Below are 23,870 nucleotides of genomic sequence, written 5' to 3' on the forward strand. Positions count from 1 at the left end.
ACCCACTGTATATTCTATACTCTGCCAACACCACAATTCAAAAACATTAATTCCTTATTTATACTTAAAAGCATCGTCTTCCTTATTAGTCAATTTTTTACATTCATAAGAAGTGATTGGGAGTATAAGGGTTTGGGTCAAATTCCCCTTAGTATATAAACTGACTTACTTGCTCGTTAGAACTTCAAAGAGGTCTCTGACAGATAGAAAACCTGGAATGAGAGACTCTGGAGAGGCATGTGGGCCCTTTCAGGAGCCTGATGTAAGAAATTGAATTACTATCAGAAATGTAGAGTAACCTATATTCAAAGTACCCTAACTTGCCACTGTTTTTTTAGTTAGATACTATTAATTAGCATATCAGAGATTGAGAGGATAGTATAGGATAGGGCAAAGTTCAGATCTATTGTTCATAAGGTCACAGAAAGTTGTAGTCAACTCTATGGCACCTAACAACAACAACTAACAATAGTAACAAGCTGATTCCTTTGAAAGCATATTTATTCTATGAATGAATACACTTACCCCTTAAAAGTGAATGGAATTCTTCAGATAGCTTTTTAAAATAAGAAAGAGGAAGACATAAAAAGATAGTTATGGGTAATGAGATCAATTTGATTAGAGTTTCTCAGCCTTATTTGTACATTAGAATCCTCTTGGACCCTTTACAAAAGATAAAAAAAGAAAAACCAGCAGAGCCCCTCATCTAAGAGGCCCATCTGAGGCCCTTATCTAATGGGCCTGGGGTGCAGACCAGGTACGTGTTGTTTGGTTGTTTTGTTTACTTGCTTGTTTAAAACCTTTAAGTATTTCTAATGTGCAGCGCCACATTAGATTCTGCTGTACCCTTCTCTGCTACAGATTGAATTGTGTCCCTCAACTGATATGGTGAAGTCTTAACCTCTGCATGTGTGAGTGGATGGAATCTTGTTTGAGAATATGTTCTTTCTTTAAAGGTGCTGTCAGTCAAAGTCATGTAGGAGTCAAGTGAATTATGACCCCTTCTGAGTGATATTTTGTAAGAGGAGAGATGAAATAAAAAGGCTAACTCACAGAGTAAAGACAAAACTCAATAAATCAACTAATTGCTGGTCATCTGTTGGGTTATTGAGGCTATAAATCACTCAGAAGAAAATTGCCCATTTTCCTCCTGCAGAGCTGCTCATGGTTTGAACTATTAGAGAGGCGTGGCCTTTGATTTACAAACACAACTCCCTATGTTGTTATTGTTAGGTGCCATCAAGTCGAGTATGACACATAGAGACTCTAGGAACAACAGATCTGACCCTGTCCTATTCTGTGCCATTATCACCATCTTACCATCTCTGATACACTTGAGCCCATTGCTGGAGCCACCATCTCAATCCAACTCACTGAAGTCTTACATGTTCTTTCACTGACCATATTTCCAAGCATGAATGTTATCTCTTTCCAAGGAACAGCCCTTCTTAGAAATACATCCAAAGCATGAGATGTGAAACTTTGCCATCCTTGCCTGCAAAAAAGCACCCTGGTTGCACCTTTTCTAAGACATACTCATTCTTTTGGAAGTACATGAGATATTCAATACTATTCTCCAATATCACAACTCAAATGCATCAATTCTTCTTGTGTTAACTTTCTACATAATCTAGCAATCACATGCATATCAAGTGATTGAAAAGACCATGGCCTGAATCAGGTACACCCTAGTCTTCAAACTGACTTTATTGCACTTCAATATTTTGTAGTGGTTCCTGACAGTGGATCAAAAATACATCTCTTGATCTCCTGTCTGATGGTACCAATGGTATTGATTGTGGATCCAACTAAGATAAAATCATTAAAAGCTTAAATCTTTTCTCTGTATATCCACATATTGCCTAGTGGCCCAGTGGTAAAGACCTTTGTTTTCTTGATATTGTGATGTAATCCATATGGAAGGCTGTAGTCTTTTATGTTCTGCAGCAAACACTTCAGGTCTTTCTTTCAACAAGCAAAGTTGTGCCATCTGCAAAACATAGGTTGTTGCTAAGTCTTCCTCCAATCCTGATGCCACAGTCTTCTTCATTGAGTCAAGCTTCATTAATTATTTGCTCAGAATATAGACTGAACAGATATTGGAAAAAGGCACAACCCTGGTGCTCACCCTTTCTGATTTTTAAACCATGCTGTGTCCCCTTGTTCCATTCAGACAACAGCTTCCTGGCCTAGGTATAGATTTCATATGAGCACAATTAAGAATTCAAGGGTTCAAAAAAGAAAGAATTCAAGGGTTCTCGGGAATAGATGTGTAAAAAAAGAGCAAGGGCCATATCTGATGGCCATATCTGACCTTCACAAATTTCACAAAGGGGAATTGTCTCTTTCAACAGCATCAATACCACAAAACCAATTCCCATGAGGTCAGACATGTTCTCTATACTCCCGTACCTCATTCTACTCATCTCAACACAAATCTTAACTGCTTTGCTAGGTTCAAAATCCAATGCAACAGCTCACAGACTACAGAAAACCATACAGGGAAAGTCAAAAGTTTATAATCCAGATTAATAACAGTATACAGTCAAGACAGCTTCCAAAATGTGCATACCAGCAACTCAGCCCTAAGCCTCATGGCTCCAGGTCAGTGTTTCCAAGTTCTCAGTCCTACCAATATTGGCTTTCCCATCAAGGTCACATCTCACATCAGGTCGCTAGTCGGCCATAGGTGTTGTCATCATATGTGTAGCTGCAGCAGCAAGAACACCCTACATTGTCTTGCTTTCCTTTCAATGGTGTCAGAATATCTACCTCTGCAACTAGAGCTGTTCAATTTATTGGAAAGACTAGCTCGTTCCCTTGTAGATTGTTGAGACTGGCCAATCTCCTTGTGGAATGTAGATAGCCAATCATTTTATGGATAGGTTAACATACCTCACTCATTCACATATTCCCATCCATCTACATAGCAAAGTCAAACAATGGCTAGCAAAAGTCATATTGAAAGATAAGGTTCAAAAACTGGTATGCTGATTAACATGTTTCAACTAACTGATGCAACCCTGGACATGTTCATCAGCCTATGCCAGGAAATTTGGAGACAGATGCCTGGTCCACAGACTGGAAGAGACTCATATTTGTTCTCATTGCCAAGCAAAGTCATCCAACAGAATATGGAAATTATGGAACAATATCACTAATACCAAATGCAAGCAAAATATTGCTGATGTCACCCAGAAATGGCTGGAATAGTATATTAACATGGAACTGACAGAAATTCATGCTGGGTTTAGAAGAGACTATAGCGCCAGGGATATTATTGCTGGTGTTGGACAGATTCTGGTTGAAAGAGAATACCAGAAGAATGTCTATCATATTTTGCAAAAGCACTTGACTTTGTGGATCACAACAAACTATGGCTAACATTGAGAAGAATGAGAATTCCAGAACACTTAATTGTACTCATACAATACAAAACAAAGATAAAAACAACAAACATGCCCTCCAGACCAGTGAAAATGAATGTATAAGCCAAAGAATGCCAAAAAACACCTAGAACTATCAGAAACTGAAAGATACATGGAAAGATCTTAACCTAGAACTGACAGCCCTGATTTCAGACTTCTAGCCTCTAGAACTATTGTGAAAACAAGTATCAATTTTTTAATTTAACTGACTTTGTTGTCATTTTGTTATAGGAGCACTAGGAAAATAAGACACTCCCATATATCTTTGCCTGCCCAATCCTTCCTACAGAAGATAAAGTTAGCAGAAATTGAGGAAAATATCCTTTTCATGAAATGTTTGTATTAGTTGTTGTTATTATTATGTGTCATAGTGTCATCTGCAATACATAGCAACTCTATGTATAACAGCCCTAAACCCTGCTCAATCCTGTGTCAATCTTATTGTCTCTGACACACCTACCCCATTATGCCAGTCACTGAATAAATCCATCTCATTGAGGGTGTTTCTCTCTTGAGCAATCCCTCCACACTCCTACACATGATGTCCCTCTCCAAGGACTAGCCCTTCCTTGCAGTACGTCCAAAGTATGTCAGATGAAGCCTCAAAATGCTGCCTACAAGGAGCAGCCTGGTCTCACCCTCTCTATGACAAAACCATTTGTTCTCCTAGCAGTCCATTGTATATTCAATATTCTTCCCTGGCACCATAGCTCAAAGGCAGCAATTATCCTTCTATTATCCCTAGTCATTTTTCAGCTTTCTGATACATAGCAAGTAATTATAAAGACTATGGCCTGAATCAGGCACACCTTAGTCTCCACACTGACATCTTTGCTCTTTAGTACTTTGGAGAGGTCTCTGACAGCAGACTTTCTCAATGGAATTCATATCTTAATTTCCCTGCTGTTGGTACCAAGAATTTTGATTGTGGAGCCAAACAAACTAAAGTTTATAACAATCTCAATCTCTTCACCATCTATCATGATGCTGCCAATTGGCCCAGTGGTGAGAATCTTTATTTTCTTGATGTTGAGCTTCAATCTATATTGAAGGCTTCAGTCCTTGACCTTCTGCAGCAGACACTTCAGTTCTTCCTCAGTTTCAGCAAGCAAGGTTGTGTCATCTGCATAATGCAGAATGTTTTTGAGTCTTCCTCTAATCCTGATGCCACATTTCTCCTCATAGAGCCTAGCTTCCCAGATAATCTGTTCTACATCTAGTTTGAAACTGTATAGAGATAGGACACATCCCTATACATACACTCTTCCGAATTTTGAACCATGCACTGTTTGCTTGCTCTGTTCTGACGATTGCCTCCTGGTCCAAGTATAGGTTTTGCATAAGCATAATCAAGTATTCTAGGATTCACATTCTTCTTATAGTCAACCACAGTAAGTTCAAGCTAACGCTAAGGAAAATTAAATCAAATCCACAGAAACCAAAATTTGACCTTGATTCTATCCCACCTGAATCTCAAAACCATCTCAGGAACAGGTTTGAGTCCTTGAACACCAATGAATAAAGACCACATGAGCTGCAGGAGGGTATCAAGAATATAATCCGGGAAGAATGCAGGGGTCATTACAAAGACAGAGGAGGAAGAAAAGACCAAGATGGATGTCAGAAGAGACTCTGAATATTGCACTAGAGCACTGAGAAGTCAAAGCAAAAGGAATAAATCAATAAATTAAGGAGGTGAATAGAAGATTTCAAAGGGCAATGTGGAAAGATAAAGTATAATGAAATATGCAAAGAGCTGGGAGTCAGAAAGTCAAAGGGGCCAAACTCGTTCAGCATTAATTAATCTGACGGAACTAAAGATCAAATTCAAGCCTAGAGTTGCAATACTTAACGATGCCTTGGGAAGAATATTAAATGATCTGGGAAATATTAAAAGAAGATGGAAAGAATATACAGACTCATGGTACCAAAAGAAATTGGCAGACACAGAAGAATTTCATGAAGCAACATATGGGCAAGAGCCTATCATGATGAACGAAGAAGTTCAAGCTGCTCTGAAAGAACTAGCGAAAAACAAGGCCCCAGGAATTGATGGCATACTAATTGACATATTACAACAGATGGACGCTGCCCTGGATGTGCTCACCAAATTGTTCCAAGAAGTCTTGGAGACAACCACCTGGCCAACTGATAAGAAGAGATCTATATTTGTTCCCACTACAAAGAAAGGTGTCCTGAAAGAATTCAGAAATTATAAAAAAATATCAATGATATTACATGCAAGCAAGATTCTGCTGAAAATCATCCAAACATTACTGGAACAGCACATCAACAGAAAACTACCAGAAGTGCAGGCTGGGTTTGGGAGTGGCCATGGTACTAAGGACATTATAGCTAATGTTAGATGGGTCTTGGCTGACAGCAGAGAGTACTAGAGGAATTTCTATCTGTGTTTCATTGACTATGCAAAGGCATTTGACTGTATGGATCACAATAAACTATGGTTTATCTTAGTAGTCACAGATTTAGTCAGCAAACAATATTCCTTCCCTGGGGCTGCGAAAGTGCATTTCTCATACAACAATCCCATTAACTTCTAGAATTTGGAATCATGCCACCTGTGCTTAATTTTAAAACTAAATCTATCAAATATTTTACCAAAGGCTAGCAGAACACATATACCTTAAGTATTTTCACATTTTATAACAGACTGGTATGATGCTGAGTAAAAAACCAAATAAATTCTTTTCTTTTAAAAAAAACAGTAACATTTAAAAATAAGGCTATAAAGGAAGAATCTTTTTCTCAGTAACTACTTTGTGACTTAGACTTATAACATACATCATGAAAAGTTACACAAAGAAGAGAACACAGATGAATAATGCTCCAGGCACTGAAAGTGTGGATATATATATACATGTGTCACACACTGGTTTTATTATATTTTATTGAGTCAATTTCAACTCATTTACAGACTTGAAAACCTTTTGAGAGGTCTTTGTGAGCTGGACACAACTTCCCAAAAAAGTAGGTTTGGTTATACAAACCTTCATATACATTGTATTTATAAAATTAATTACTATTGGTCTATGCCTGTCTTTTCTAGTCCCCATTGAACCATTCCTATTCTTTCACACACATCTCCAATCAGGCCAGTAAATTCTGTTATCCTATTGATTTCCACTGTTCTCCATGTTCTGCCTCTTCCCCCTATCTCCTTCCATTTTTGGATATTTATACACATCTTACTAGTTATCCGGTTTTTATAATAATGGTTTTATGCAGCTTTTATCCTTAGGAGACTGAGTAAATTCACTTAGCATAATGCTCTCTAGAATCTCAACTGTTGCATTTTATTAAATCATTGTTTCTTAGTACTGCATAGTATTCCATTGTGTGAATGTACCACAATTCTTCAATCCATTCGTTGATGGACATTTGGGCTGTTTTCATTTTCTTGCTCTTGTGAATGGCACTGCTACAAACAAAGGTGTACATATCTTCATTTTGTGTCTCAATTCTTTACTCACTGGAGTATATTCCTAACAGTGCAATAGCTGGGTCATATTAGAGTTCGATGTTCAGCTTTCTGAGGAAACACCAAACTGCCTTCCAAAGTGTTTGTACCATTTTACAATCCCAAAAGCAGTGCATTAGAGTTCCAACCTCTCCACATCTTCTCCAATATTTATTGTTTGCTGTCCTGTTAAACTTTGTCATTGATACCATGATGAGATGGTAACTTATGGTTGTTTTGATTTGTATCTCTTTGATATATTTCCAGATATGCTGATTTTGAGCATTCTTTCATGTGTTTGTTGGCCATCCAACTATCTTTCTCTGTTAAAACTCTCTCCTTAGCTTTTTCACATTTTGCTATTGGGTTAGCTGTCTTTTTACTGTGGAGGCCCTGTAGTTATCTGTAAACTTTCATGATGAGATCCTTGTTCGAGATGTCATTGCCAAATGTTTTTTATCCAGTCTGTAGATTTTTCTTCTCACTGTATTAGAAAAAGTTTGTGATGCACACAGGGACTTTTTAGAAGGTCCCATTCACCAATTTTATCCTCTCCAGGTTGTGCATTTCTGACTGTATTTGTAAGCCTATTTATGCCATAGGCTAAGGCTTCTATAGTCTTCAATATGGATTGAAGTTGAATATCAAGAAAACAAGGATTCTCACCACTGAGCCAAATGGCAGCTTCATGATGGATAGGAAGAGATTGAGATTGTTGATATCTTCAGCTTGCTTACCTCCAACAATCTTGGCACCAGAAGTCAGGAAATCAAAAGACAAATTGCATTGGGAAAGTCTACTGTCAAGGACCTCTCTAGAGTGGGCCTGATTCAGGCCATAGTCTTCACAGTTACTTGCTATGCTTCAGAGAGCTGAACAATAACTAAGGATGATAGTAGAAGGATTTATGTCTTTGAATTGTGATGCTGGGGGAAGAGGGTTGAACATAACCACAGAGTGCCAAAAGAGCAAATGAGTCAGTCATGGAGCAGGTGAAACCAGGATGCTCCCTGAAAGAAAGGATTTTGAGGCTTCATCTCACATACTTTGGGCATGTGGCCAGGAGGGACCAGTCCTTGGAAAAAGACATCATGCTTGGAAGGGTGGATGGACAGCACAGGAGAGGAAGACTTAGGATGAGATGGATTGACTCAATAACTGGAGAAATGGGATTAGGTCTGCTGGAGATGATGAGATTGGCTCAGGATAGGGCATGTTTCAGAGCTAATGTACATAGGGTTGCTATGAGTCACATGAGACTCAATGGCACATAACGACAACAAGGCTTCTAACTTTTATCCAATTTTTTCTCTCATGATCCTTATGGTTTGGGGCGTTATCCCTAGGTCTCTGATCCACTTTGAGGTGACTTTTGTGTATGGTATGAGAGGTGGATTCTGTTTCCGTTTTCTGCAGGTATATCTCTAGTTTTGCTAGTACCATTTGTTGAAGAATGTATTGTTTCCCCATTTGATACATTTTGTTTCCTTGTCAAGTATCATTTGACCATAGGTAGATGAGTTAATTTCTAGGTTTTTTTATTCTAATTCATTGGTCTATGTGTCATTGTAAAGTCCTGGAATTTTTATGATTTATCCATATAATAGTAGAATCACATTTTCAAGGTCATTATAAAATGCCAACCAACCCTTCAAGATAATAATGAAAAACTACATATATGTTGCTGTTGTTGTTGCTGTTGCTATGTGCCATCAAGTCAGAACCAATTTGTATCTGACCCTTCAACAGATTTTCATCACAGGCTGTACATCACACAGAAGAACATTTCCCATCTTTCTCCTGTAGAGCAGCTGGTGCAAGCAAACCACATGCCTTTAAGTTAGTATTCCAGTTCCTTATCCACAATCCACTAAGCCATCAGAGCTCCCTAATATAAATATACATGCTATATATTATGTTATTATATATGTTGTTATTTTGTGTCATTGCATTGGATCCAACTCAGAGCTGACCCTCCAACAGGTTTTCAGAGGCAGTAAGTCACATGGGAGAAGATTGCCCAGCCTTCTTCTGCTGATTACATTCTTTGCAGATCAAATGATTGAAAATCATTGACTATTGTGAATGACTACCAGACTGCTGTGTATCTTTAGAAATATACTTTGCCACATGTCATTATTAACAAGAAAGAGATAGTGATAAAGATAATAAAAAAAAATTGAGTGAAACTTTGGCATTTTCTTCCACTACATATTTGCAGGATTTTTTCCTATTATTTATGTATGTGTGTGTGTGTGTGTGTGTGTGTGTGTGTTTCTAAATGCTTTTAAGATTCAAAAACTAATCCTATAAATAGCTCTCTATTGATAGATGAACTAACAAAGGACAAAAATAAATGTGTTTATTATGAAAGGCAATTTACTTTAAATGTCAGCTATCAAGAAACTATAAAATTCCTATTTGTATTACATCTCACAATAAGATATCATAAATCTTTCTTGCTATATGCCCTAGAAATTACCAAAGTAAGCAACTCAATCAAACTCTTTTTCAATATCTACTACATAGAAGACCTCACTGTGTTGCAATTCTGCACAGTATCCGATCTAGAAATGAAAGCAATAATGATTAATGTACGCTCCATAAATGAAACCTCAAGGGAATTTGAGAAGTTGAATGAATAGCAAAAGAATTGATCAAACATAAAAAAGTCATAAAGATAAAATAGAATTACATTTTACTATTTACTAGACTAGAGAGAAAAAGAAACATGTTTATTTAAAAAAGAAAGACACCAAATTCCAAGATCCATTTGTTGGCCCCAGAAACCTTAAGAATAACATAAAGAACGTATTTCTTACTTGCCCTCGATGAGTACTGCAGATTGCCGATTATTCACTTGATTATCACTCTTGTGACGAAACTGGAAAATCAAAATGTTTATAAGAAAATATATTAAAATCAGGAGTTTTGTATAACTAATGGAGACACTAGAAATACTTGTATCCTTTCTGAAATTATTGCCATCACTAAGATAAGCCTGGTTTATACACACCTTGTATCCGCCTCCATGTGTTCTAAGCCTGACCAAGATCATTCTCATTAAAACTCATTTTGAGTGTCACCAATGGGATTCATCTAAATGTGTCAATCCAATTCCCACATATTTTTAAGAAGACAATATGGTCCTAACTCTGCTACATGGTCCCTGAGAGAATCACACATTAATTTTTGTCTTCAACACGGATAGGGACATCCATTTCTCTCACATATGTACTCAATATTTATTGGAACATTGTTCATTTTGTTTTATGGATTTCTTTGAAGTCAAGAAATTACACGTAACAACATGTATTTTATTTCTGAGAAGTTTTAATTGCTACCAGCGATATTAAGAAATACTGAGACTTTTAAAAAAATAAAAATATAATATTCAGCTACATTTGGTGTGAATTTGTGTTTTCACGCCTAAGCGATCTTCTTTCTTATTGTATATTTCCAGTAATGTAAACATCTTATACTCGCACAATCCAAATATGATGAGTTCTTTACTATTCTCAATTGGCAGGCATTCAAGTAGGGTTTTGTCCATAAGCTGCCAAAATTCAATAATAATAAGTTAAAGTAGAAGTAACTGGTACAACAACACAGAATACCATTAAGTCTAACTTAATGGATATTATCAGGGAGGAAAAATAAAGCATAACATTGGCTACTATTTGTTAACATGAAAATGTTGTTGTTATTGTTATGTACCATTAAGTCAGAACTGACCCTCCAGTGGTTTTTCAGAAGCAATAAACCACACAGGATGAGACTGTTCATCTTTCTTCAGCAGATCTTTAAAAGAGTCTATAATATTTGTTGAGGAGTAAATTAAATCAGTTGTTTCTTTAATATGTAAACATCATTTTATCTGAGTGCATGCTTTGGTGGGAATTCTCTCCTTGTTCTTCCATATCCCTATTGCACAGTTTCCCGCTCTATTCTGTGTCCTGGGAAGATGGCCTGTGTGGTCTCTACCCTCCCTGGTTTCTGGCTGGACTTTATCAGAACTTCTAGATAATAATGCTAAAAAAATAAAAAAAAGAAGGCCAGAAAAAGTGAAGTGGCATTTCTACTGCATTTTTACTGCCGGCCTGCCTTCTCGCTGGGTGGGTAGTGGCTGCTTCCTCTACAGAAAGCTCCAGCTGGTATCTAGCAGACCTCAACAAGAGCTCTATTCTGATAATCGCTTTCCCCTCCCTTTCTCCTTCAGCCTAAAAGCAGTATTCTTGTTTCTATCCCAGACACATCACCATGTTTCTTTGCCCACACCCTTGGCAAATGGCCCTTTATTATTAAGCTTTCTACAGTCTTCCCCTATTTCCAAAGGACATGTTCTTCGCTAGGATTCTGCCTGTTGAAGTGGCGGATATCTTCAATGGACATTTATCACTAAAATAAAAGCACATCCAAACATTAACACAGAACAGCAAAATAAAAGGAGATGTAGTATATGTTTACTTATATCTGTATTCAGGTTGGAAGCTCTGTTGGCCTCGTGGCTAGAAAGTGATGCTACCAAGCCAAAGGTGAGTGATTTTAATCTGCGGCCCTCAGACCCGGTTTAATTGGTTTTGGTCAAATATTCTTCTAAGTAGTATAGCACTAGTCTGTCCATTTGCTGTACGGCAGTAACTTGTGGTTGCTGTGATGCTAAACACTGTGACACTGATGTGACAAATGCAATAATGGTTACCCATGGTGGATAGTGTTTGATGGAGCTCCCGAATTAAAACAAGCTTGGAAGCAGGAGAAGCATCCACTTCCGAAATAGCTTGCCTCTGGAAACTCTATGAACGGGGAGAAATGTTGAAAGTTATACAAGTGTTCAGCTCTTTTGTTCATAGAGTACCTATGAGTCGTCTATGACTCAGTGGCACTTAACAACAACAACAACAATAATCTAAAAATAGTCCCAGAAAAAAAATAGTCCCAGAAATTGATCTGCATGATATCACATAAAAGCACAGGTAAAAATTCATCACTTAAAAACTAAACATGTCATTTACAGGATCTCAAAATAAGCCACACACACTTCTGCCCAGGCTTCGCCAAGAGGACTTGGTTTTGAAGCAGATGGAGTCTTGAAAGACTAGAAAGGATAACCTGCGATGCAGACTGGACCTTCTAGTCAATTTCTACCCAAGAAACAGGTTTAAAGTCTTAGAGGAGAATTGCCTAGGAAATGAAAGAAGCAGGTCTGGCATTTATTTTGCCTTCACTGTGAGCCAGTTTCCATGCCAGGAGCTTTACATCATCCTCTTACATCGATGACAGTGTCAATATTATCGGATAAAGAAAGGTTCAGAAAATTCACCTTGCCTCATGCCGCACTGCCAGTACGTGGTAGGACACATGATCTCTCTCCTAAGCCCCTGGTTTTTACTAGCATTTTAATCCTGATAAAGTATTATTATATAAATATAATCTTCAAAGAAAGAAACTAAAGCATCTAAAGAAGGACTATCTTCCTGAATGATCAGGTAACAAGAAGAAGACACAGAGTTACTCCAAACACAGCACTGCTCAAATCGTTGACATTTCCTCTCCTTTGGAGATCACAGTTCATTCTTTTGCAATGTGCTTCCTCCCTTGAAGCTGGAACGCTATCCTTTGAATAGGCATGAAAGGATATCTTATGGTGGAAAATACATAAACTGTTGTTAGAAACTAGGGCTGGTGAATAAGTTTTGTATTTCAGCTAGGAAATGGTTTTTGTTCCTTTCAAAAAGTGTGTGAATGAGTATGAACTATGAGATTGGCTTTTTTGTGTATCTTGTAAACTGACCATGAGGGAAATTCTATGGAAACTCAGACATCGGTGCTGATGATATTATTCCAACTCATAGTAAAACTATAGGGCAAAGTAGAACTGCCCTACATGGTTTCAATGACTGCAAACATATATAGGTGTGGACTGCTACATATTTCTCCCACAGAGCAGCTGGTGAATTTGAACCACTAGTCTTTTTCAGTGGAGCACTTTAATCACTGGACATTAAGTTCCTAATTCTATAAAATGAGTTCCAACAGGACATCTGTGAGGAGCAATGGCAACCTCACAGGAATTTACAGATTCCAGGAATATCCAGCCTTAAAGCAATATCAATCATCAGTGTGGACAAGGAAAAGATCTTGTATGTTTGCTAAAAATCCAATCTCAAAAATGTATCATTCACCAATGTTAACCCTGAAATAAGTGAAATATTTTATTAAAAATGAAAATAGTAATATCTATAGTAAAGGACAAATGTTATATATTGTTGTTGTTAGTTGCCATCAAGTCAACTCCAACTCACAGTGACCTTACATATAACACAATAAAATGTTGCAAATAAGGTGCTTCATAATGTTCATTTATTAAAAGAAAAAAGATGACATGAAACATCTAAAAGAATAATTATATAAAGCAACTTGATTAGTACAATTATCACTATCTCAATTTCCAATACTCAACCCCTCTCAGCAGGTCTGATATCCTATTTTCCCCGTGAAGACTTCCCTAAATCTTTCTCCTCTACCAACGCAAGCACTGAAGAGTGTTTCTCACCTGCAAATAGTGTACACTTTGCTCATGTCTTATTGTCCCTATAATTTTTACCACATACTATTTTTTGCACTTAATAACCTGCTATTTGACTTTAAATTGAGAATGTACCATTTTTAGAGTCTACTATTCATTTTTATATGCCTCTGGAAACTCTAAGAACCTTGAGAAATGGCAATATTATAGAAAGGCTTCAGGTTTTTTGTTCATAGGGTTGCTGTGAGTCATGCTTGACTTGATGGCAATCAACAACAACTATTCATTTTGGCATTCCTCATATAGCTTAGAATAAAGTGACATGATTATTAAAGCCAAGTTTACCCCAAGTAGATTATGATAAACTCTAGGTCCATATTATAAAGTTTAGTGAAACAAAACACACGTAGAAAAGTAGACTTATAAAACCAAAAAATAACAAATAGAATTTTTAAATTGCTCAATCTGAAAAGAGGCAGAAAAAAATGGAATAAAGAACAAAGCATATAGAAACAAAATAAAAAGATTTCAAACTTAAAGAATGATAATAAAAAACTTAAACTTAAGAATAATTTAGTAATATTCTTCTTTGTTTTGAAATTTTATTTTAATAACATTTTTATTGTGATTTTAGTTGTTTATAGAAAGATTAGGTTTTCATTAATTCAGAAATACACCTTTTCCTTCCTCACCCCTCCTTTGTCTCCCCTAATTCACTCTAGATTTTTTTCATTCATGTACCTTGGGGGGTCTTTTTGTTTGGTTGGTTGGTTTTTTATTAATTTTAATGAAAGTTTACAGAGACTTAGAGTTTCCAGTCATTTCATTGTTGCACTTTTCTCCCTGCTCACCCCCTCCCTCCCAATTCACTCTTTTTCTTAAAAAGTGAAATAAAAACTCTTTCATTGTTATGCAATCCCTCCCCTCCAAGTCCACTCCACTGTGCAGCCTTCATTCTGGACTCCTGTCATGACATAATACCCAATGATTCTCTCCCTCATCTGCTTCAATGCAGTATACATCATTCTTCCCCTCCTTCTCTGGCTTTCCTCAACCCTAATTACAATAACAGTCAAACTAATGTACATGGTTTAAACAAGTCAATTTAGAAGAATCCTATATTGGATTTTTTAAAAGCGTAATCCAGCTACATGTTTTCTACAAGAAACAAACTTTAAATAAAAGGTTGTTGTCAATCATCAAGTTGAAACTGACCCATAGCTGACCCTTCAATGGGGTTTTAGAGCCAGCTAATTACATGAGAGGAGACTGCTCATCTTTCTTTTGCGGAGCAACTGTGGATTTGAACCACCCAACTTTAGGTTACCAGAGCAATTCCTCACCACTAGGCCACTGGAGCTCCCTAAGTTTAGAATTGGGGTTGTTAGATGTCATCAAGTCAAGTATGACTCATAGTGACCCTATGAACAACAGACCTATCCTGTATCATGTTGTTAAGCGCCGTCAAGCTGAGCACGACTCGTAGAGACCGTATGAACAAAGTACCTAAACCCTGTCTTATGACTATGGTCATCTCTCTAAGTTCATAGAATTTCTAGAAGCATTCCTGTGCCATAGACAGTAGGAAATATATGAGTAAAAAAATCAAAAGAAATGCCTGGGCCAGGAATACAAATAGGTTAAAAATTCACTGTTGTTGATACAGAATTAGCTCACAGCTTACTCACCATTGGGTCTCCGGAGCTATAAATTGCATGGGAGGAGACTTCTCATCTTATTCCCTTAGAGTGATTGGTGGATTTTAACTCCCTTTTTGAGTTACCAGGGAAATTTCCCATATGGGCCAGAGCTCTCTATATATAAACATGTAAGTCATTGTTACATACATAATTATTGACGCTAAATCACATACAGTGATAGAGAGGGAATATGTAACTAGTCTAAATCCAGAATGCTTCTTGTTCCCAACACTGTGTTTTAAATATTTAAATTTACGTTTTAGTGTATGCAGTCCAAATATCTCCATTTTCTTAAAGTTCATTTCTTTACATTAATTGACTGAAGACACAAAGGCTTTGATTTTATATTCTATAATAACAATAAACTACAAATGGTTCATACACAGATATGCAACTTGAACAGGTATAGGAAGACTAATGGCACATTCATAAATACACATAAGTTTAGCAAAGGTTAATTCTATGTATGCATTTCTATGTGCTGCAAATATATCCATTTATATAATAGAATATACAGGGCCAAAGTTAAGAGAAATTTCTTAACCCAAACCAAACACCTGGAGAGAATGAGTCACTGCGTTTAGGGATTTAATACCACAGTCTTGGGGGAGGTCTAGGACAATTGGCAGCACAACTCCTCACCGGTAGGCCACCAGATCTCCCTTGAGAATGCCTAATAGCTAATAATTCCGAAAACTTGGACAAAGACTCAGACAAAATAAACAAGAATACACTGCATGAAAACAGATTTGTGTTCCAATTTTGATCTTCATTTCAAAATTGACTGTATGATCACGGAAAATCATTGGCTTTTTAGAGGCCTTTGTTTTCTCACTTGTAAAATGAAGGAGTGAGACTTGTTATTAAAGATCTCTTGGCTCTGTTGTAAAATGGGACTGACATTGGGGTTGGGGGGAGACAGAAAAATGGGATAAATTATGCATACTGCATTGAAACAGATGAGAGAGAGAACTGGGATATATACTTAGGTATTATTGTCATGACAGGAGTCCAGAACAAAGGCTGCATAGTGGAGTGGACTTGGGGGGAGGGATTGTATACCAATGAAAGGATTTTTCTTTTACTTTTCAAAGAGAAGAATGAACTGGAGGGGAGGGGTGTGCAGGGAGAACAGTGCAACAATGAATGAATGGAAATCCAAAATCTCTGTAAATTTTCATTAAAATTATTAATAACATAAAAAAATTTTTTAAAAGATCTCTTGGCTCTAGTTTAAACATACTCTGGTTCTAATGATGCTTGACTTAATCATCAAATTAACAAAAGCAAAAGACTTCTAAGACAGTGACCAAAAAACTTGACTCAAAAAAATACTAATAGATCCCCATTCTATATTACTAATAAGTCACAATTAAGCCTGATACTTTGGCAATGCTCAAAGGCAAATACTCACATAGTCATCTGTGGCATCTTTGACAGCTGTCATGGTTATCACCAAGACCAAAGGCACAATGGTGGTGAACCAAGTCAAGGAGGAAATTTCTGGAATCAGCTGAAACAAGCATTTCAGATAGTTTAGTTTTTAAAGTTTTGTCTTCCATATTCTGTCATTTCATTTCCTAAAACTTCATAGAAATTAATGAGACTTTATTTAATCACTTGTACAGAATGACAGGCATTTGTGCAGAATAACTTTTAACAATGCAAGTATTTTCATCAACTATAAGATGTTCTAAAAGAAATATAATTGAACCATTATTCAGATCACCTAAGAAAAAAATTTAGAACATGGTGAAAAATAAGCTTCCTGAGATTTTTCACAGATCATATTAAAATCATTTTGTCTTTCTCAGCTTGCCATGTTAACATCTAACAATTTTACCAATTCTTTTGCCAACTTTAAAAAAGAATTCTTTGAAAATTCAGTTTGTACTAAGTGCCAAATATTTTCCTTACCATATAGTTTGATCCTCAGAAAAGTTCCTTGAGTTACGAGATTTTAGACAAGATAATTTGTCCAAACCCACAGAGTTTTTATTGCATGTAAATAGCTCCCCTAGTGAACAACATAGAATATATTGTGAGTGGTGTGCCAGTCAGGAAATGATACAACCTTGGATATTCTTTTCAAAGTTTATTAATGAAGAGACTGAGAGGTTAAGTATGTGGGAAAAGAATACACCCTGCTAAAATTAAGCACAGTCATGTTTGATTTCTAAATCTCTTGCCTTGCAATTTTGTCTCCAAAATCAACCATCTGTGAAAGACGTAGCAACAGTTGACGTAACTCACAAAACAATGGTTCTCAAATGGGATTCAATGAAAATACTTTAAGACCATCAAGGCCCAGAAGTGTATGGTATAGATGGTCAGTGCATATAGATCAGATTTTACCCAACAGCTATACACTAAAATCAGTTTTACATAATAGCTTTCATATAAGATATTTTTTCAAAAATCAACTCATAAGCCTCCAATGTAGCAGCAAAACTTTGGGCTGATTAGAAGACGTTAACTCTAGTGATGCTTATTACATCATTTAATTTGTGATGAAAATTTTACAGATCACCTAATCTCTGAGTCTCATTTCTTCATCAGGAGAGAAAGGAGTTTAGATTAAGTCAACCCCAAAAGTCCTTGCAGATATAAATACTCAGGAACAAAAGCTTTTGATTACAAATAGGAGAGCCATTAAAGGAGAATGGGCTCAAAATTGTGGGAAAGTATGAAGGGTTATATGAAGAAATTGGGAAAAATTTCACAGGGTGAAAGTATAGAACTGTAGATTTTAGTAGTCTTCAGTAATAGTTGTGTATAATTGCCTGTATGTCTGTTCGGTATATAGCCCCACTGACTGCATTGCTTGACATTCATGTTGCATTCTGTGCAAAGAGGCATTATGTGATTTGGGCATTGTGCAAACATCATATTAAACTTAATAGGAGCCTTCTCTCACCAGTCTCCACTTCTGCTGCTCCTACCACCACTATCATCACCATTGCCACTATAACTGCTACTAATGCTGCTGGCAAAGCTCAAGTGACAGCAGCAGTGACAGCTAAGAAAACTGTGGTGAGAGCCCAGTGAGATGAAGCAAGTGATTAGGGAGTGGAGCACACAGTCCCCGCCACTGCTCCTTCAGTTCCGCAGCAGGAGCAGCCCAGATCCCACAGGCCCATCACCTCCTCCTGACCATGAAACAAAGCTCAAGAACCTATGCCCAGACTCATGTCCTCTCCTCACCTTCCTGTATCCCATCAGTGGTCCAGTGTTACAAGAGATCTTTGGGATCTTTAAAACCATTTGAGGTGAATAAGAAACAAAAGAAGATAAAAACAAAACAAAGATCACCTCATAGGGCCACAGATGTATATGCAGTTAAATGTTGTCAAATGGCTGTTAAGACATACCTGTATACACATATTTTTCCTTGGGAAATTACCCTCTTCTACTTCCAGTGTATGTAATTTTGGTGGTCTGACCTACCTACCCCTGCTCTAGGTTTAGACATGTGCCACAAGTCAATCATTCACTGCAGCAACACACTATGATTTGGTTTTAGTTTTAAGATTAGGGTGTGACTCAGCCTGGCCCAATCAGAGCTGATCCCAAGACTATTGCTGGAAGAATGTTCTTTTTCTATGGGTGTGTGTCTCTTTGGTGTGGTAGGAGCTAAGAAGATCAAGATCTGAGTCAGACAATGACCACCAGACAAAGGGAGCTTCCTGTAAGTGAAACCAATATTTAGGAAAAAAAAGGAGCTATATTCTGAAGAAATACTTTGCTCATGAGTTCTTTCATATGTGAAACCAAATTTGCCCCTAAATATAGTCACTTTTTTAAAGTTTAAATTTCTGGTATTTACAATCAAAATACTCATAACACAAATAATTATACAGTTAAAGAAATTGTAGTACTCCAAGCTGTCAATCTAGGTGGCATGTATCTAATCCACTGTTTTACTTTCTACAACCAGCACAGAGCCTGGCAAATTCTGAAGCTACCAGCTTTATATAATTAAGTTATTCTATAAATAAATAGTAGATTGAAACATAACTAATATGAAGTGTGTGTGTTTTGTGCTTTAATTTATATTTATGCAATTTTCTTTCCCAAAATATCAGTCAAAGCAAACATTTCATTTAAGCTCAAATTTTAATCAAATTGGGGGAAAGGAAAGTTTATTAAATAACAATTAACTGTTCAAAACAGTAAAAACAAAAATGAGTCCTCCTACAATGTAATACATCTCCTTCCATGTCTCGAAAAAACCACTAGAGGATTAGCTATTCAGTTCTGACTTAATGGTGCACAACAACAGTATAATAGCACAGTATATTGTTTTTGTTGTTGATGTGTATCACTGAGAAGGAACACACCCATATCTGACCATCTGGTGGGTTTTCAGAAACATTTAATCACACAGGAGGAGACTGGCCATCTTTTCCCTGCAAGCAGCTGGTGGATTCGAACCACAAGCCTTCGGGATTACAGGGAAGCATCTTATCAGTAGACCACCAGAGCTCCCTAATAACATAGTACACACATCATTTCTTATACTTGTGTGTGTGTCTATAGTAACTTAATGGTAAAGAGTGGCTCTGCCAACCCAAAAGCTGGTGGTTTGAATCCACCAGCTGGTCCATGGGAGACAGATGGGCAATCTCATCCTATGTGATTTGCTATCTCTGAAAACCCATATACATGGTGAAACTTTGTCTTTCATACTCCGGACATGTAGGGAAATCATACTTGGAAAGATGTAGGGTCAGCAAAAGAGAGGAAGACCCCCAAAAAGATGGATTCACATGGTGACTTCAGCAATGAGCTATAGTGTGTCAAAGATGATGAGGATGGCACAGGGGTAGGGGGCAAGTCAGCTGTTCACAGGATCAGTATGAGGTGTACTTGACAGCAGCTAACTAATGATATAGATAGATATAGATAGATAAAGAGACAGAGAGATATTCACTCTTTTGTTAATATGCTGTGATGCTGAACCTTGTGCCATTGGGGTGTCAAATGTCATAACAGTTACCCATGGTGTACCGTGTTCAGTGGAGCTCCCAGTTTAAGACAGGTTTGGAAGCAGGAGTGCCATCCACTTCCTAAACAACATGTCTCTGGAAACACTAGGAACTTTGACAAATGCTGATAGTTATAGAAAGGCTTCAGACCTTTTGTTCATAGGGTCACTATGAGTCATGCTCAACTCGAAGGCAATCAAATATATATATACACACACACGTACACATTATATATTTTTATATATATATAGTGTGTGTGTGTGTGTATATATAGTGTGTGTGTGTATATATAGTGTGTATATATATAGTGTGTGTGTGTATATATATAGAGAGAGAGAGTGTGTATATATATATAGTGTGTGTATATATAGTGTGTATATATATATAATGTGTGTATATATGTGTGTGTATATAATGTGTGTATATATAATATGTGTGTATATATATCATACGTGTGTATATATGTTAGTGTGTGTATATTTGTTAGTGTGTGTATATATGTAATGTGTGTACGTATAATGTATGTACAATATATATAATGTGTGTATACATATATAACTCTGTGTGTGTGTGTGTGTGTGTGTGTGTGTGTGTGTATAGTTGTTGTGTACCATTGAGCACATTGTGTACCACTGAGTCAGAATCAACCTATAGCTGACCCTCTGGTGGATTTTTCAGAGGCAGTAATCACACAGGAAGAGATTGCCCATCCTTCTCCACAGAATAGTTAGTGGCCTCAAACTTCCTTCCTTTGGGATTGCAGCACAAATTCTTGCAGATAGATAAATAGGCAGACAGACAGATGGATGTAGAAGTGTAGATATGTATATGGGTGTGTGTGTGTGTGTGTGTGTGTGTGTGTGTAAGAGAACAGGTCATTACTCTTGGAATAAAATAAGATTTTCCAAAATTAAATTCCATGATCCCCTCAGCTGAACTCTGCTTCCATTCTGGCTATCTCAGACAATGTAAGAAGAAGAGATAAAGTAAAGAAGGAGGCTATGAGCTATCATTGTTATGATCTAGTTTAGTTCAAATAGAGTGCAAAGCTATGTTTTAAAATTATCTCAGTGTTTAAAATGATGGATGTACTAGCTTTTACCCATTCCAAGCCTTCCCACATATGTCAGGAGAAAAATTTTAAAATCTGATGTAGGATCTTTCTCCTAATTATAAGCATTTATTCAAGTAAATTAACTTACTTTTTCAAATTATATTATTCTTGTAGAAAATAAATGAAGAAAGACAATATAATTAAGAAATTACCTGCAAAATCAGAAGGAAAAGGAAGTAGGCATTTGCCACTCTTTGGAACTGTTCAAATAAATTAATTGGCAAGAAGGTGAGAATGTTGTACTTGGATGTGTGGATACGATTATCCTAAAAAAAAAAGAACATCAAGTTAATTTAGGACAAGGCCTTGATCATTATCAGAAATATCCCTAAAACTTCTAAAGCTTAGCAAGGTTGGTTCCATAGGAAACAATTTAGCCAGTTAATGAGGAAATCTAAAACTCTGTGTGACCCAAATCTCTTCTTTTTCCCAAGATAGCATGTTTCTGATATTAACAGAAGTTCTTGTTAAACATCTGTTCCTACATGATGTGACCTGATGTAAACAGTCAATCATTTGTAAGGGGATTAGAATGGGATACAATGCCTTTAGTCAAATCAGTCCTAATCTCATGAAGGAAGAGTTTCCCTTGGGTGTGACCTTACAAAATATAAGAGATAAAGAGCAGGGGGAAAGGGACTATTACCAAGTAAGAAGAATCAGGAGCAGAGCCATCCTTTGGACCCAGCACTTAGAACCTCCTAGACCCAAGGGAAAACCAATGGCAGGACACATATAGATTCCAAGGAACTTTGAGCCCACAAGGATTTTTCCTTTAACACCAACAGAAGGATAAAGCCTTCTCCAAGACGTTGTTACTTTAAATTGGGCTTCTAGACTCCTAAATTATATAATGAATCAATTTCTAGTTCTTAAAATAATCTGCTTGTATATTTCTGTTATAACACTACTAGATAATTTAGAAAGCAGGCAGTGAGCTAATTTGGGAGGATAAAGTGCTAATGCCAACAATTTTCAGCTATTTGCTTAACTTGATCTTTAGCAAGGATTGTTTGTTATATTGACTCTGTCACCAATTATTACAGTCTGCAATAAGCAATAAGGGCTTAACTTTCTCTAGAACTATCTACTTTCCTCTCAGTCAAAAGGACATGAATACTGATAAGATCTTAAAGCAGGCAAATTAACATTAGGCATTTGGTTCAGTCAACCTATTGGCTTACAATCAATTTTTAGTAAAATTCATATACCTAGTGCAGAATAGATCTTCACCATTAAGCTCTCAGAACAACTTTTTCACCATTAGAACATCCCTGACACACTCCTTTTCTGATTTTGAACCATGCATTGTTCCCTTGCTCTGTTCTGAGGACTGCTTCCTGGTTCAAGTATAGGTTTTGCATGAGCACAATCAAGTGTTCTGGGATACCCAATCTCCTCAAGGTTAGCCACGATTTGTTGTGATCCACACAGTCAAATGCCTTTGCATAGTCAATGAAACAAATAGACATTCCTCTGGTATTCTTGCTTTATGCCAAAATACATCTGACATTGGCAATAATGTCTCTAGTGCCATGACCTCTTCTAAACCCAGCTTATATTTCTTGTAGTTCTCTATCGATATACTGTTCCAGTCGTTTTTGGATATTCTTCAGTAGGATTTTGTTTGCATGTGATATGCGTGATATTGTATGATAATTTCCATACTTGGTGAGGTCACCATTTTTTTGGAATGGGAATAAATATGGATCTCTTCTGGTCAGTTGGCCAGATAGATGTCCTCCAGATTTCGCGACAAAACCAGATGACTATGTACAGGGCAACATCTGTTTGATGAAATATGTTACTTGGTATTACATCAATTCCTGGGGCCTTATTTTTTTTTTCCAAATCCTTCAGAGCAGCTTGCACATCCTCCTTCATCACTATTGCCTCCTAATCATGTGTTGTTTCATGAACTTCTTCTGTTCAGCCAATTATTTTTGGTGCAGTGATTCTGTATACTCTTCATCTCCTTTTATGCTTCCTGAATTATTCCATATTCTGCCCATAGCATCCTGAAGTATTATTGCAACTTGCAGCTTGAATTTGTTCTTTAGTTCCTTCAGCTTAAGAAATGCTGAGCAAGTACAGCCCTTTTGATTTTCTGACTCCAGTTCCTTGAATGCCTTGCTTTGTCTTACTATGCTGCCCTTTGAAATCTTCGGCGTGCTAGTGCAAAAATTCAGAGTCACTTCTGATATCCATTTGGTCTTGTCTTCTTCCTCTAACTTTGTAATGACCTTTTGAATTCTTCATGGATGATATTCTTTATATCCTCCCACAACCCATCTGATCTTCATTCATTAGTGTTCAAGGCCTCAAGCCTGTTCCTGAGTTGGCTTTTAAATTAAGGGAGGATAGGTTCAAGAGGAAATTTTGATTCCTATGGATAAAGATGAAATTTTTATTCCTGTTATTTGACCTATTTAAGTTTTATTTTTTTTGGATTGAGGGTGATTAATTTTATTAAACACAGTGTATGAGAATGATCATATGAAACACAGTGTAAATGGAAGAGTGCACGAAACACAATGTATACGAACAAAAACAATAAATGAATTTTTCTATGCAAACCAATATTAAAAAATGTTGTTTTTGTGTGCTATTGAGTCACTTGTGACCCATAGCAG

At 36.8% G+C, this 23,870-nt stretch overlaps 1 protein-coding gene across 1 annotated transcript in view; it reads right to left on the reverse strand.

The window, feature by feature from the left end:
- The window catches only part of ATP8B4 (ATPase, class I, type 8B, member 4), a 229,142-nt gene extending 207,389 nt beyond the window's left edge, over positions 1–21,753 (reverse strand). Inside the window, exons 1-4 of the mRNA XM_006895328.1 lie at positions 21,733–21,753; positions 21,390–21,503; positions 16,550–16,648; positions 9,729–9,790 (exon numbers count right to left, since the gene is read on the reverse strand). Coding sequence (XP_006895390.1) covers positions 9,729–9,790; positions 16,550–16,648; positions 21,390–21,503; positions 21,733–21,753 — 296 coding nt within the window. The remainder of the gene's footprint in view (positions 1–9,728; positions 9,791–16,549; positions 16,649–21,389; positions 21,504–21,732) is intronic.
- Between the last annotated feature and the right edge of the window lie 2,117 nt (positions 21,754–23,870).

Source organism: Elephantulus edwardii, unplaced genomic scaffold, assembly GCF_000299155.1.
Source record: "Elephantulus edwardii isolate Elephantulus edwardi_28Jun2011 unplaced genomic scaffold, EleEdw1.0 scaffold00164, whole genome shotgun sequence".
NCBI classification, from domain to species: domain Eukaryota; kingdom Metazoa; phylum Chordata; class Mammalia; order Macroscelidea; family Macroscelididae; genus Elephantulus; species Elephantulus edwardii.